This window comes from Natrix helvetica, assembly GCF_964273705.1.
Source record: "Natrix helvetica genome assembly, chromosome: 1".
Taxonomy (NCBI): Eukaryota; Metazoa; Chordata; class Lepidosauria; order Squamata; family Natricidae; genus Natrix; species Natrix helvetica.
In genome coordinates this window covers 117,662,663-117,679,805 of record NC_138548.1, presented here as the reverse complement: position 1 = coordinate 117,679,805, position 17,143 = coordinate 117,662,663, and the positions used below count along the sequence as shown (strand labels likewise).

The 17,143-nt window shown below is 41.9% G+C and overlaps 1 protein-coding gene across 2 annotated transcripts; it reads right to left on the bottom strand.

Annotated features, from left to right (window-relative positions):
• Positions 1-1,697: 1,697 nt before the first annotated feature.
• LOC309385308 (veficolin-1-like) lies at positions 1,698-13,633 on the bottom strand. 2 transcript variants are annotated; one of them, XM_081939622.1, is made up of 9 exons: positions 13,026-13,633; positions 12,186-12,383; positions 11,325-11,462; positions 9,676-9,738; positions 9,025-9,060; positions 7,894-8,027; positions 6,885-7,014; positions 5,943-6,077; positions 1,698-3,111 (listed from the first exon to the last, which is right to left on the bottom strand). In XM_081939622.1, exons 2-9 carry the CDS (start codon positions 12,283-12,285, stop codon positions 2,861-2,863), a joined length of 987 nt encoding a protein of 328 aa, XP_081795748.1. In that variant the 5' UTR covers positions 12,286-12,383; positions 13,026-13,633; the 3' UTR covers positions 1,698-2,860. The 2 variants fall into 2 exon arrangements, with proteins under 2 accessions (XP_081795748.1, XP_081795749.1); XM_081939623.1 differs by having other exon boundaries at positions 13,232-13,332.
• Positions 13,634-17,143: the final 3,510 nt, after the last annotated feature.

The window sequence follows — 17,143 nt, the reverse complement described above, 5'->3', positions numbered from 1 at the left end:
TTCCCATAACCAAACTCAGTGGGGAATCCAGCAAGAAGTTACAAGTCCCAGGCTGGCAGGAAGGTACCATGTTGTCCGAAAATATAAGACTGGGTCTTCTATTAATTTTGGCTGCAAAAGATGCATTAGGGCTTATTTTCTGGTTAGGTGTTATTTTTGGAGAAATAGTACTAAATGCATCTATCTGGCTGACAATCTCAACGGCCCTATTTTGGGGGGTAGGACTTGTATTACGAGCATCCTGAAAAATGCTAGGACTTATTTTCTGCTCAGGTCTTATTTTGAGGGAAAGAGTAATTAAGAGAGTGTTGCAGTGTAGGTTTGATGTTACACACATATATGAGAGGAATTTTCACAACAATATACAGAATGAGGAGATCCAAACATGAATGTTACCGTGTTTCCCCAAAAATACGACAGGGTCTTATATTTTTTTGACCCACGAAATATGGCCTTGGGCTTATTAAAGGGGAGGGCTTATTATTTTTGGGTTGCCGGGCGGCTGCTCCCTTGTGACTGGGTTCCCAAAGAGCCGGGCACAGCCTCAGGGTCGAATGGCTGTGTTGCGCTGTCGCAGCAGCAACGCAGCAGCCATGAGGTGACCAAGCTTATGAGCAGCCGCCCGGCAACCCCCCTTTCCAGCCGTGTATAGTGCCGCTGACCAACCTAGCAGTACCCGGAAGGCACCAAGCAACCCGAGCGCCTGTTCGCCGCCCTCCGCCTCCCGTGGCTGGGTGCCTTTGGAATGCCCCTAGGTGAGTGAATGGGGCTCTGCATGGCTGGAGAGGGGAGTTGCGCAGCGGCTTTTCCGTTCCCCGCTCGCGTGAAGGGGATCTCCGCTGCTGGCGCCGTCCGCCGCTTGGTTTTTTTTTTCAAAGCACGGAGTATGGATGCTGCTCTGGAAGTACGCTCTATGGTTGTGGGCTGCAGATTGTACAACCATAGAGCGTACTTCCAGAGCGGCATCCATACTCCGTGCTTTGAAAAAAAAAGCCAAGCAGCGGACGGCGCCAGCAGCGGAGATGCCCTACGCGCGAGCGGGGAGCGGAAAAGCCGCTGCGCAACTCCCCTCTCCAGTCATGCAGAGCCCCATTCACTCACCTAGGGGCATTCCGAAGGCACCCAGCCGCGGGAGGCGGAGGGTGGCGAACAGACACTCACGTTGCTTGGTGCCTTCCGGGTACTGCTAGGTCGGTCAGCGGCGCTGTACCCGGCTGGAAAGGGGGGTTGCCGGGCGGCTGCTCATAAGCTTGGTCACCTCATGGCTGCTGCGTTGCTGCTGCGACAGCGCACACAGCCATTCGACCCTGAAGCTATGCCCGGCTCTTCGGGAGCCCGCTCGCAAGAGAGCAGCTGCCCAGCAACCACCACCCCTCTTCAGCTAGGCACAGCACTTCTGACCGACCTAGCGGTACCCCGAAAGCACCAAGCAATGCAAGCGCCTTTGCCCCCACCTCATTCCCGTGGCTTGGTGCCTTCGGGATACCGCTAGGTCGGCGAGCAGTGCTCTGCCTGGTCGGAGGGGGGGGGGATTGTCCAGAGGGCTTATTTTCGGGGGTGGGCTTATATTTTTGCGCATGCGAAAAATGTCGCAAGGCTTTAGTTTCAGGACAGGTTCTGTTTTCGGGGAAACACGGTAGGATTTCACAACAGTCCTATGTACTATAGCAAAGAAACATCAGAATTCAAACATTGGGAATTTCTCAGTAGCCATTTATTGTCAAATGATGTAATAAGATGTACATTCTAGGTTCACAAATGAATTATTCCTCCTCCCATTACTTTGACATCAATGTGTAGATGTGCCCTAATAAAATATAGTGCAAATGGCAGGGAATCTGAACTCGTGTCAAGATTGGTTTGAATTGGTCACAGCGGCTAGAACTGTTGGGAATTTGGCTTCAGCATCCTCTTAAAGTCTCCCTCCCCTCCCTGAACCATGTAAAGCAATGTTGAGGTGAAGGTACTAATAATTGCACTAAGATCCTGTCGAGGTTCACTAGTGTGCTTCTGAGGAGTCCATAAAAAAATATCTGGGGACAGAGCAATAAAGGGGGGACTGTTTTCAGACTGTGAGAATCAGGTTGATACTTTTTAGTAGAGTAAGATCCAAGTATTTTACATATTTTGAAGAATTATGGATATTTCCTTTAGTGTTCCTCTTTCCAAGATGCAATGCCGAAAAATAAAACCTTCCAAAAGTTCACAGATCATTGGTTTAATTGTTTCCATTAAAATGCATCTCTCTTGGGTGATATATATGTTTGGAGAAACTCTGTCCAGGTTCATTTCCTTCCATGCAATATTTTCCCTTCTTTCCAATTGGTTCAAAGTGATATCCTCAGGTTACAAAGCCTCACACAGTCAGTTCATCAGCTCTAGTAGATCAATAATGCCCACGTATTCTTTGGCTCTCAGTTTTATGGTGATATGAGGCAGCCCCATGCCACAACCTCAGCAATGGGGAGACTGTAAGAGTACTAAACACTTCATGTAATTGAAAGGTTATATCAATGTTTTAAGGTCTTTCTGGAATACCCAATACATACAGGGATGATACAGCAATCAGAATAACTGCTTTGCATTTAAAAGTGTGAGAATTCTAGATGTTCAATCAAAATTTATTAGCCTAGTGGCCTTCCATAAGATAACAGTGGATAACATCCCAAATTGAAGATGCTAAATTCTCATGCAAGAGACAGCTGGGTATCCTCCATCCTCAAACAAGCCTTTTCCTTTCAGGTACCTTTATTCCCAAACAAAGCCCTCCCCCCATTTATTTGTATTTTTAATTATATATGCAGTTGTTTGGATAGCCATTAGTTAGAGTTGAATAATTCGGAATATACTGATATTTCATCTATTGAGGTCTAATTTTCATGTCCACGTATTTGTAAGAATAATGGTGCCCCTTCCCAGCAGCCCAGTTGATGCCATCAGCATAAGAGCTATGTTCCCCTTTGTGATACAGGCCATTCAGGTTGGAAGAGTGGCAGACACCATACCACCAACCTCCCTTGTAAATTGCAGCACAACTTCCAGATCCATGGGTATCATTGTCTTTGTCTTTTGTAGAGAATGCCATGCCATTATGTCCTGAGAAAGAATCCCCTGAGTGAAGATAATCAGAGAAGAAAGTCAATGATTTACTGTATCGTTGCTTTCATTCAGAGTGCTACAACTGTGAAAAATGCATATTCTCTGCTAGGAAGAATTCAGCAGGAAATAAAAATAATAGAATGCATAACCTATATGCAGAAATTCCCAACTCAGTTTATCATATTACCAGGTAGGAATTCCTTATACCATTGTTTGCTTAACCATGGTTTATTAAATAAACCCTAATTGTCAAATCATGCCACATGCCAAGCTATAAACCATGGTTTACAAACATAGCTAGACTTCATAATATCCTAACTAAAAACCAACCGACAGAACAATCTAATAAGGTCACCACGCATATGAGAGTTACGTACTGTAAATTATTATGTTATATATACATATTATATATGTTTAAAACTCTAGATGCAGTTCTGGAGCTTACGTATTCTTTCATGATTAAAAATAAAAAATGAAAAAGAATCAAATTATACCACATATGGTACAGTTAACAGAGAGTCATTTAAAAAACACAGTATGAAATAAAACAACACAAAATAATAGAAAAGCAACCCTATGGCCAAATTCAAACCTTTTTCTTCCTGGTGGCAAAATGCAACAAAACAAATTTAGCTTCTTTCATAGATATACATGTATGAATGGATGAATATTTTAACAGAGAACAAAGTATTTCTGCTTCAGGCCCGATATCCAGTCCTGTATGGAGCTTAAGTCACCAGGCTGGAAACCAAGAAGCTGAGTCCTAGTCATACCTGAGGCATAAAACCAGCTGGGTGACCTTGGGCCTGTCTGTCTGTCTGTCTGTCTGTCTCTCCCCCTCTCTCTCTCCCTCTCTTTCTCCCTCTTTTCCCCTCTCCCTCTCTCTCCCACCTCATCACTCCAGAAAGCAGCCACAGGCATGCCACTTGTGAAATCTTTCCAAGAAAATTTCAGGGACTTGTCCATGTGGTTGCCAGGAATCAAAATGGGTTCAATAGCATAAAATTGGTTAGTTCTTCAGGCCAACTTAAACAGTAAGGAAAGAATTGTTCATTTGGAGCAAGGGTATAAAACTGGTGGGACGGATGTGTCACATTCAGGCCACGCCCACCACAACTCTGCAAAGGGCAAAAACATCGTGAAACATCACGTGATGGCAATCTGACGCCGCAAGTTTGACACCCGTGATTTGGAGCATTTCCTGTCACAGCAGTAGTACTAAGACTTATAGATCGCTTCACAGCTCTTTACAGCCCTCTCTAAGGTTCACAGGGTCATCATATTGCCCTCAACAATCTGGGTCCTCATTTTACCGACCTCAGAAGAATGGAAGGCTGAGTCAACCTTGAGCCGGTTAGAATCGAACCACCGAAATGCTGGCAGCCGGCAGTCAGGAGAATTCGCCTGTAGTACTGCATTCTAACCACTGTGCCACTGCAGCTCATAAAAGGTCAGGGCAGCAATACACAGGGAATACAATTAGTCTCCATGTAGAAATTCTTTCAGAAAGCGACCATTCACAGTTACAATAAAAAGTAACTTTGTGACCAATGCCCATATTTATGATTTTGCAGGTCTTCTAAAACAAAGAAAAGCTGAAGTAAAATCATAAGCACATAGTTTCACTTAGTGACTGGTTTGCTTAACAACAGAATTGCTGGTCCCAATTATGATTGCTAAATGAAGACTGTGTAGATATTCTGATAGCTTCATGTGAACACAGACATACCGTATTTTTTGGTGTATAAGATGCACCTTTTTTCCTCAAAAAAGAGGCTGAAAATATGGGTGCATCTTATACACCGAATACAGCATTTTTGCCTCCCTAATCCCACCCCCTTCACCAAAAGGCCGTACATACCCTTATGGAGGCTCTCAGAGAGCTCCTGGGGGCTAGGGAGGGGAGAAATGAGCAAAAAATGGGCCGTTCCCCCCCCCCAGCCCCCAGCAACACTCTATAAGCCTCCATAATGCAATGCATGCATTTTTTTTGACAAAAAACCAGGCCCATTTTCGTGAAAAAAAGACCATTTTTTGCTCGCTTTTAGTCCTCCCACTGCCCAGGAGCACTCTGCAAGCCCCCCCCCTGCCCCCAAGGCTATTCATGCCTTTTAAAAAAACAGGCCTGTTTTCGCAAAAAAATGGGCTGTTTTTGGGAGGTTTGCAGAGTGCAAAAACTTTTTTTCCCCCCTTTTGGAAAGCTCTTTAACTGATTGATGAGAATTAGATTATTCAAGTGCTGTGCCAGCAGAAACAAAGTCTTAGGTGCTACAGAATGTCAGCGATTTCCTTCTCCAGCACATGGATGAATACACCTGGAAACATCTACCTACCTACTCTCTCTCTCCCTCCCTCCCTCGCTACTGTATTTCTCTATCTCTCTCTATTTCTCTCTCCCTCTCTCTATCCCTTTATCTACCTACCTACTTTTTTAAAAAAAATTGCCTCTTCAAAACCTTGGTGCGTCTTATATTCCGGTGCGTCTTATGTTCTGAAAAATATGTTCATTGTTTCAAGGGAAGGACACTTGATTTGTTTAAAGGATGACAGAAATGCATCAAATGTAATTTTACTTGCAATAATTAAAATAATGCATTTTTTCACAATTAGCCATACTAGTAATTCTAAAATTCACTATCAAAAATAATACATTTCTTATAAATAGAAATGGAAGGCACACATTCATAATAAATGATTTTTATATTCATATGGTGCCTTGAGGCTTGTGGGGCTTGGCAAAAAATTAACTCCGGTATGACAGATTTTTAATTGTCTTATGATAACTGTGATTTATGATCTATACCAAGGTACTCAAATGAAGAAACAGCCTCTGTATTACTCACCCATGTTGCCATCCAAATGGGAGCCCAAACGTAGCTTATAATTTTCACCTTCATTTTCGATTCTGAAACTGGAATATGTTGCAAAGGTTGTGGAACCGTTGAAATCTTCCACATCAATTCGCAATTGCTGTGTTCCTAAACACCAAAGGGTAGATGTTATTAGAGAATGCATACTAGAGATGCAGAAATCCTTGAAGGGAAGCATATTGATCATTGTAATAGACTTTCATTCCACAAGGACATAATCCCAGTGCCACCACGATTCATAAAAGCTTAGTTATCATTGCTTTTCAATGGACACGATTCACATGATAACTAAGAACATGGAGGAACAGAATTACAGCGGCAGCAAAGTTGGCCCAGGAAAATTAAACCACTGCCACGAAGTCACAAACTTTGTCTGATCATTTTGCACAATTCGTCAGAAAGTGATCCATGCATTGCCACTTTTTCCTTTGCTTTCATAAAGTGAATATTTTTTATAACTATCTACTTATATATGGTGAGTAAGGCAGCGAAGAGGGATACAGATTGCTGCAGGGGTGTCCTGTATATTAGCCAGAGACCCATGCATATATACATGTGTTTGTGTGCATGTAATGTATATGTGCATGTATATGTATATGTATATGTACGTATATGTATATGTATTTATTTTCCTCAGATTTCTTTTATGAATTTCGAATGTACCATTAATCTTTATGGAAGGAAATGGAAGTTAAGTCTTAAGGACTGACAGGAACAGATCATAGTCTTTCTTTTATGCATATATGTGTCCCTGTGATGAAAAGAGAGTCTTTGGTAATATTAGAGACAGAATCTGAAAGGACTGATATTTATCTTTCCTTGTAAATTAATTCTGATAATAGCGAGTGTTATCTGTATAATGGTATTTAATTTATCAAACTGAGCCTCAAGTAGAAGACAAGATTTTGGACTTACCAGAACTGGTGAGAAGATGGATCTTATCATTGCCCAACCAGAATTCTGATCCTTGCCTCCCAAATCCTTTTTTGTATGATTCCCAGTTACGGTAGAAATTGACAGAGCCATCCTGGCGCCTCTGGAAGACCTGGTTGAGAGAGAGAATCTGCTTTCTTAATGTTATACCATTTCCACTGGAGTCTCCCTTACTGGCTTAGTAAGTTCTTATTAGGCTACTGCTTTAAAAGTAAGGCATTGTGAGAGAGTGACTGCATACTTAAAAAGTTGTTTGGAAGTACTACTACCCATGTTGTGTATACCTAAAATGCAGTATGATAGGGCCACCTTTGCCTTTTCTCGCACCTGCACCAAAAGAAAGGAATCAAGAACATCTTAGTGCGGCATAGGACTGCCTATTTTTCGCAAGAATAAGGATTGCCTTTTCTTCTTTGCAGAATTTGAGGGGATGGATGTTGAGGAAGGGCAACACAAGGTCTCCTGAATTCTGCTTCAGGCAGGTAGAAGGGAGATTTCTATATTTCCTCAAAAACCCCTGAGAGTGAGACAAGAAGTAACAGATGGAAACTTTTCAAAGGCAGAACTAAGGAGAAATCAGTGAGAACAATTAATCAGTGGAACAGCTTGCTTCCAGAAGTTGTGGGTGCTCCATCACTGGAGATTTCTAAGAAGAGACTGGAGGACCTTTTGTCTGGAATGGCCTAGGGCCTCCTGCTTGTGCGGTTGGATTAGAAGCCCTCCCAGGTCCCTTCCAAATCTGTGATTCTGTATTCTGTGTTGTGTACATAGGTTCTCTAACCTGGCCCCCAGGTATGCTGGAAGGCAACTCTTGAAATTCTCAGCCAGCAGGACAAATAGCTGGGAATCCCATATACTGTCACCCCAACAGATCTGGAGGGAGCCTGGTTGGAAAAAGTTGGGTTAGCCTTTGAATATTATTAATGAATTAAAAGAAGTTTTCCTGCTTTCATCATGTTGGAAGCAAACACCTCTAAGACCTCTTACTTACCAACCAGCCCCCTCCATCTACTTCCATGTCACAGAAAACCACCATCACTTTCCCTGTGATTGGATAGATGGTGTACCAGCCAGTGAGGGTCTCTCCTTGTTCATGGAGCTCCTTGCAGTTTCTGGCTCTTCCCCCTGAGAGAACAATGGGGCAGGAGGGAGAATGTGTGGATTAGTTCAGATTCTCTCTGTTCTGAAAATATATGTGGTGGGACAATTACAAGTTTCTATGCAAGAATTTCTCCAGTGAAATCACCATAATGCCTATTGTTAGGAGAGTGGATACACATTGGTGTGCAATAATATTTTAAAAAATAAAGATAGTATTTATTTACTTATTTATTTATCAAATTTATATGCAATTCATCTTATATCCAATGATTCTGGGAAGCTTATAGCATCAGGATTATTTCCGATCTCCGCTCCTTCCGTGTACAGTTGAAGACCCACCTTTTTCAACTATCTGGCCTGGCTCAACCGTAATTTTTTCGTTTTCCCCGACTGTCTTTTAAATTTAAATTTTTTATTGTATATTGGGTTTTATTATTGGGGTATGTAAATGGTTTTAATTGTCTAAATGTTGTAATTTATTACCTCCTCCGTACATGTATGTCTTTGTATATATGTATGTTTATGTGTTTGTACACATGTGTTATGTTTTATATGTTTCTAGTGTACGCCGCCCCGAGTCCTGCCTGGAAAGGGAGCGGCTAATAAATTCAATATTATTATTATTATTATTATTATTATATAGGTATGGTTAGATCCTTCAAGACCTGAATAAGACATAGAGTATTTGAATATGTAGCAGGTTCTCCAAACTAGAGCCATTAATTATCGGGGAGGGGATTATGGGAGCTACAGTCTAACATTCTTAGAAGACACAAGTTGGGGAAAGCTGATATCTGCAGATGAAATGCATTACAATGATCCTTAAACTGTGATCAGAGTATTTGTACTATTCCAAACAGTTCTAGCCAATTCAGGCAGTTTTCCATTTATTATCCTGAGTGATAAAGGTCAAACAAGGGGAGATCAAAATGAAGATAAAATCAAGCTGATGGCATTTGTGCCAATTATCTGGGGAAGTTTGAAGGGACTGAATAAGCAAGGGGAGAATGCTTAGACATACCTTCCTGCTGACAGCTTTCTGAGCGGCAGGGTTCCCCTGTGGAAAGAGAAAAAAAATATCTGCTTTTGAGCTGAACAGACTCAGAGCTCGAAGTAAAAAGAAATATGAAGATTTCACAGTTTCTCCTCAACTTATAATCATTCATTTAATAACCATTCGGAGTTACAACAGCACTGAAAAAAGTGATTTATGACTTATGACGACTGTTGCAGCATCTCTGTATTCACATGATCAACATCCGGAAGCTTGGCAACTGGATCATACTTATAATGGTTGCAGTGTCCCAGAGTCTTGTCATCACCTTGGCAACTTTATTTATTTTATTTATTTATTAGAATTTGTCAAACAAAAACGAGAACCAGAGTAAACTTTCTGACAATCAAAGCCACTGGGGAAGGCAGTTTTACTTAAGAATCATGTTACTAATCTATAACAACAGCAGCAATTCACTTAACAAGTATGACAGGAAAGGTCGTAAAATGGGGGCAAAACTCACGTAAGGAAGAGGCAGGCAGAGAATACACCTGCCAAGAACTTGTCCTGCAGAGTGATCACCAAAGTAGAAGCTTGAGTAAGAATATTTGGAGGTCAAGAGCTTGGGATTTCCATATATCTCCCTCATTAAAAAACGGATCTCTGGAGATACATTACCATTGTCTCCTTTGTCTCCCTTTGGTCCAGCTTTTCCAGGTGTCCCAGCAGAGCCCTTTTCACCTAAGGAGAACAGAACAATGCTCCTTAAAAGAACACCTGGAATATACCAAGAGCTTTCCAAATCTCGTCTTGGTAACAAGCAAGATCATCCCAGAGGCTTTTATTTCTTGGTTTGCAAAAAGGGGGCAGCAACTCTTTGATAAACAAGAGAGCTACCTATACACCAGTGGTGGGTTCCTGTTCCCGTTCAACTGGTACGGTTGGAACAGGCCTGGCAGTGTTCACATGGGCCCGCACACGTGTGCAGCGCATGCATACATCTTAGCCCCTCCGCGAGCCTTCTCAACGCTCCAGCTGCTCAGTGGAACGTCACGCAGGCGCTGTACGTGCCATGCGCATACCGGAAGCACCAAAGACTTAAAAGACCGGTAAGGAGCTCAGGTAAGCAGCTGGGCCCTCCGGAGCACTGTACCGGAATGGTATCCGGTGCTCTGGACAGGCTCCGGTACGCCAGTACTAGGGGGTGTACTGCCTGTAACCCACCACTGTTATACACTTTCCACATAATGGAAGAATGAATAACTATTCTGAACTTGCATTGTTTTTCAGGTTTTCCTCATCTTTCTCAAGCACTGACTGAGAAGACCATAACACCTTGCTAGGAAAGAACTGACTGATCCTTGGAAGGGAAGAAAACTGGTGGGCAGAAGAATAGTTATTTTAACAAAATGATACATTCCATCCCCCCTGAAAAAGAACTAGAAGTTCCAACTACAGAGGCATTCCCAACTGCTACTAATGTACTGTAGGAAGTTAGCAACCCCCCTCTCCTAGAAAAATGAAATATCATAGTAAATATTGAAAAGGCAGAATATTATATTTCCCTGGATGTGAAAAAGGAGAAACATGTTTTTAAAGACAAAGTAGCTCCCTGCAGCTTCCTACGCACCCTCTTTTGTAAATGAGCCATTAAAACCTGAGCTAATCTACTTTACATAATAAAAGGAAGGATTAGCTTTCTACAGTAACTCACCACATGGCATCTGGGAACTCAGTCAAACTTGGGACTCAAAACACAGCCTAGAGAGTTGCCCTTGCATTGCTCCATGGGAGTCTAAGAACTAATCAGAATACATTTCTTACACAGGAACAGGAAACAGAGAGGTGGGGTCTAACAGAGAGTATAAAGCGAGGAACTTTCAGCCCTTCTTTCATCTTTGTTTTCGCTTTCTTCTTTTTCACCCAACATTGAAGCATGTGATCCCCCTTTTCTGTTCAGGACTCAAGCCATGTGGTCCTGTCCACCATTAAACCATATTTCCAAGCAGCCTCCATGTCTCCAGTGTCTTTTTCCCCACTTGGAACCCAACCCAGAAGGACATTTCTTCCAACAGTACAATCATCAGCATTTTTAAAATCTTCTTCCTGACCTAAAGTGCAACTTTGCTAGTACAGCACCCTCCCTTCCTGGATGGAATTTGAGCGGCAGGGCATGGTTTTCATCCCTCTGCCAAGTATCGTTGGTGATACTTTCCCCAACATCTTTTCTTCTAGACAATCCAGGCTATGAGATTCCTAGTAACAGAGCAAATAAGCTGCTAGATCTACTTGACACCAATCGTCAACAGAAGTAGGGATCAACTTACCTGGGGGGCCCTGAAGTCCTGGCTCACCCTTGGCTCCAGGAAGTCCATTTGTTCCTGGCACACCTGGAATTCCAGGTATCCCTGCCTGGCCCTGGAGAACAATCTTGTCACCCCCACATTGTCCTAAGCTCTTCAGCTCTGGAATAGAAGAAAGAGCATAAACAGAGTGAGAAACTAGACAGAAGCAAGAAGGTTTTCATCAGAGTCTGACAAGTCACACAGTGGCCCTAGCTTGGATGCTAGAAAACCAGGATGATAAAGCAGATGATATTGGATCTCTATCAAGGGGAATTCTGGACAAGTTCACTCTTATTTTTTTTACTGAATCTTCACAAGCATTAAAGACTTGCTTTTTTTTGAACGACAAGAGGAAGGGTGAGAGGGGCAAAGGAACAATATTTCAAATATTCTAGTTGATTAACTTACACACTTTTTAGCGAAAGACAAACTCCATTGGTCTATTTCTTTCCCTATCCATCAAACCCTTCTTCTAGAACTGCTGCAATTTCACTAAAGTTCTTTCTGTGGGTCTGACAACTTTGCTCCTTGAACATCCATTCCTCCCTCTGGCCAATAACCAAGCAGAAAATGGCTACTGGACAATGCCTTGCCCACATTGTTATGTTTGGGTTTCACAATGAAGAAAAAATAACAAAATTAACCATAGCCTGGAGGTGTGGCAAAGGTGCCAAAAAGCACCTTCCCTAAAAGGAGGGGAAGTCCCAGGGGCTGGAAGGTGAAATGAGAGGGGAGAGGGATTTCCCACCGATGATGAAGTGCCCTGCAGTTGTGGGGGAAGCTCTCTAGAGCAATCTATCTTAATTAACTGGCTCACCCCAGAAAGAACCAATTGAGACTCACGTGCGCAGCAGCTGGTTTCTGTCTCCTCCTGTGTGGACAATCCCCTCTCTGCAGACAGAGCAATCAGGAATAGGAAGCCAAAACCAATCCAAGTTGTCATCTTGCCTCAAGCTACCTAGTTTCCCCGTCCTTTAAATATGTCATTGAGCTGGGCTGGGGTTTTAAGTGGTCTTGTATTTATAGCAATGCCTATTAGTTCTGTAAACAGACAAATGAGGAAATAATAGAATTTCCTCCCAAAAGTACAGGAGAAAGTTATGTTGAAAGTCTTCTCTTGCAACATCTGCTTTCACAAATTGTGGCACCATTCAGGATATTTGCACATGAGGGACTGAGCTCTAGAAATAACAGAAATCCCTGCGTTGCATTACTTTCTCCACCCTTTGTCCTTCCTTGAGCATTTTCTATGGAACAATGTGGATCTTTTTTTAAAAAAAGTTTATTTTTTCCAATATAAACATACATGTTTTATGGACTGTACATTGATTGGGTCAAATCTTTTTTATACAACGTTAACAATAGTGATACAAATAGTATGTGAAATTCTAATCTTCCAACGTCAAACAATACTAGTCTCATTTCATATTCCTTTTACAATTACCCTTTGATTTGTAGGAAGTTAGCACCCAGCCCTCTCCTAGAAAAATGAAATATCCTAGGAAATATTGAAAAGGTGGAATATTATATTTCCCTGGACGTGAAAAGGGAGAAACATGTTTTTAAAGACAGAGTAGCTCCCTGCAGCTTCCTGCCCCCACCCCCTTTGTCAATGAGCCATTAAAGCCTGAGCTAGTCTACTTTACATAATAAAGGTAGTATCAGCTTTTCACAGAAACTCACCACATGGCATCTGGAAACTCAATCAAACTTGGGACTCAAAATACAGTCTATAGTGTTGCCCCTGCATGGCCCCATGGGAGTCTGACAACCAATCAGAATACATAGGAACAGGAAACAGAGAGGTGGGGCCGAACAGATTTATAAAAAAACCCAGCAAGCCCCTTCTTCCTCTCTTCTTCACCCAACATCTGGAAGCATATGATCACCTTTTCTGTTCAGGACTTAAGCCATGTGGTCCTGTCCACCATTAAATCATCTTTCCAAGCAGCCTCCATGTCTCCAGTCTCTTTTTCCCCACTTGGAGCTGAAACCAGAAGGACATTTCTTCCAAGAGATTCATTTAAGCATAAATAACATTTCTTCATACCCTGTGTTTATTATCCCTTAATAAATGTTGTCATTCAGTATTTTAAAAATCACTCATTATTCCACCATAAAATCAATATTTCAAATGTGAAGGATTACTAATAACACCAATTATTAACACTATTCAATCCATCACGGAAATGTATCAGTAGATATAGTGTATACTTTTTTTTAATTAAAGTTATCAGTACTTTTGATCACTGACATCATCAAAGTAAACAAACCCACGTGCTGATTTCGTCAGCAGATCATGCCCCTAAGTGGAAGTGATGTGCTCAGCCCCGAACCCTCTGGATATGATGTACATAGTCCTCCTCCCCAGATGTGATGTACATAATTGACCCCATGCAGTGCAGGATTCACAAGGTCATAACCCTAACTGTATATGTTGTATTGGCCTAAGCCCATCATGATAGCATGAGTAGCCTTAACAGATAAGGGGTGGTGCAAGAGCCTAGCCCTAGCCCTATTTTTTCAGATAAGCCTCTGGGTACATGATTAGTTTAACCCTAGACTAATTCTTCAAGAGACTGCTGGAATTAAGGACTACCTGCACAGCCTACCCAGCTCTTGTAATGACAAGTCCTTGAGCCTTGCGCATGTCCAGAATCACGGGGGGTATGACATGCCCAGCCATGTCCCTGGCATGCCTCTTGCACATGCCCAGAATCACAGGGGGTGGGTGGGTAAGGCATGCCTGGGCATGTCCCTGACATGCCTCTTGCGCATGCCCAGAATCACAAGGGGTAGTTGGGTGTGTATGACATACCTGGGCATGTCCCAGGCCTGCCTGGACAAGGCTTAACCCCTACATGCTGCCTGGCTGCTTGCCTCTCGTGAACATTTTAATTCCTGTTAATATTTCTTGTCTTTTCCTGTAGGTGGGTTTCAAACAGTTACATGAGGATTTGAGGGTGCAATTGTGTCTTTAGATTTTACAAAGGTAAAAACTAGCTGCGGGATTTAAAAGGGGCTGTGTTTTTTCCCTTGCCTTCAAGGATATGTTTGTAAAACCGCCTAGAAATGAATACCATTTAGAAAAAAAAGGTGGGTTAAATGCAGGTCCTGTCTCCACAAAAATTAAAACTATCATTGCCTAGAAATAAATACCTTTTAGAAAAAAAAGTGGGGTTAAATGCAGACCCTAGGTGCTCCTTCCCCCCCCCAGCTTTTGAGGCATTGATTTTAAAACTCCACAAAAATTAAAACCACCATTAGTCTAGACTGATTAGAAATAAAAACCTTTTTTTTAATTTCACAACCCCCCTCTCCCTTGAATGTCCATAGAATTAGTCTAGGGTTAAGCTAATTATGTACCCAGAGGCTTGACATCTTTCTTGATGGGGTTAAGTTCAACACGTCTTATCTGAAAAAATAGGGCTAGGATCTTGCACCACCCCTTATCTGTTAGGGCTACTCATGCTTATCATGATGGGTTTAGGCCAATACAACATATCCAGTTAGGGTTATGACCTTGTGAGTCCTGCACCATGTGGGGTCAATTATGCACATCACATCTGGGGAGGAGGGCTATGTACTTCATATCCGGAGGATGGGGGCTGAGCACGTCACTTCCGCTTAGGGACATGATCTGATGACGTAATCAGCACGTGGGTTTATTTGATGATGTCACTGATCAAAAGTGCTGATAATTTTCATTAAAAAAAGGTATACACTATATCTACTTGTATCTTAAGGTCCCCACCATTTCTAATCATAAATATTTTAAATTCACAATGTCTTTTAACACACTGTTAATATTAGTACTTCGGTTAATTTGTCTAGTCTAAAATTACCATCTCCTAACCTAAACTTATTGGGGTTGTGGTGTTTTCCCATTTTATTCTCATTATCCACCATCTCTTTGTCTTTATAAAATTCCATTGTTTATTGATTTTTTTTGTCAGTCTTTTATCTCTCTCCCTTGGAATCTTGTATCTTTTTTTAGTTTTTTTGTGTCTACTAAACTTTCCCTTCTGGGTACCTTTTGCCTCTTTTTGCTGCATTTTTTGAACATCGATCCACAAAACTTCCTTTTGTTTTTGTTTTTTAAAGGGTTTTTCCGCTCTTCTTTCTGTACCATTATGGTACAGAAAGTTACGTTATGTATTTGTCTTCTAATTATTAGTCTCTTCTCCTCTTTGTTCCTAACTTCTTGCTTCTCATTTTTATCCTCCCCTTCCCCTGCTTTTTCTAGTTTCTCATCTATTTCTTGAATATCGTATTCCTTTTCCCTGCCCTCAAAGTTGTTGATAGCTTCTACATTGATTTCTGTATCTTTAAAGAATTCCATTTCTCTTTGTCATTTCTTAAGGATTCATGCAGAATTTTTAACATGCACAATATTTCTTCATACATCGCTAGATCCATTTTATAGTAATTTGATCCAGCTTATAAAAAGTATATTTCTATTATTCCAATATCTCAATATTTAAGAAGCTTCTATTTAATCAAGTTACATCAATCCCAGAGTTAGACCTATAAAACCCCACATTTTATTTCATAATAATTTACAGCTTTATAGTTCCCCAATTATGTATCTCCCAATTGTCCAAATTTTAAATACTTATTTCCTTCTTCTCTCTTTTCTTTTGACCTTTTCTTCTTTTGCCTCTTAGAATATTCTATTAGATAACATTAATAGTCCAAGTTCAAATTAGTCCAGATTATTCCACTAAATTCTCCCTGTCTTTCCAATCCACAATCCAATAGTCAATTGTTGTAAGATTTAGTGATTTGCAAATTTAGCTCCTTTTGTAACTCTTCAACTCCTTCACCAGCCATCTCTTATGATGACCTTAGTTTCCACAGGAAAACTTTTAATTTTGACTGTAAAGTGGGCTATCTACTCCCCTCCACCCTTCCCTTCTTTCTCAGACTTTGTGGCAACTGTGAGGCAGGACAAGATGGCTTCAGCCAGGTTCGCTTCAGGTTGACACTACCTGAACATATTTTGGCATGAGGCAAGCCTCTCCCATTCTAGCGATCAAACAATTAACAATACAATGTTAGTTGTTCACCAGGATGGGAAAGGGCTCTCCTCATGCCTTAAATATGTACAGATAGTCCTCAACTGACAGCGGTAGTTGGGACCAGAATTTATGTCACAGTGATATAAAGTGTGACCACATTGCTTAACAATAGGAATTCTTGTAGTCCCAGCTGCCATCATTAACTGATTTGTAAAGTCAACCTACTTCTTGCCAGCTTCCCATGACCAAACTCAGTGGGGAATCCAGCTAGAAGTTACAAGTCCCGGTCTGGCAGAAAGGTAATTAATGGGGTGTTGCAGTATAGGTTTGATGTTACACACATGCATGAGAGAAATGTTCACAAACATATACAGAATGAGGGGATCCAAACATGAACGTTAGGATTTCACGAAATTCCAGTGGTGGGTTGCAGGCAGTACGCCCCGGTACAGGCGTATCGGATCCTGTCCGGAGCACCGGGTACCGTTCCAGTACAATGCTCTGGAGGGCCCGCCTGCCCGTGCTCCTTACCTGTGCTTTAAGCTTTTGGTGCTTCCGAGCAAGCGCATAGCACATACGCTGCCTGCACAACGCTCCGCCGAGTAGCTGGAGTGTTGCAGAGGCTTGCGGAAGCGTTGCAGGCAAGTACGACACACGCATGTGGTGCACGCATCTGTGCACGTGGCGCACGCATCCACATGGGTGATGCCGGTACAGTTGGAACGGAATCCGGAACCCACCACTGCGACATTCCTATGTAGTATAGCAAAGAAAAGAATC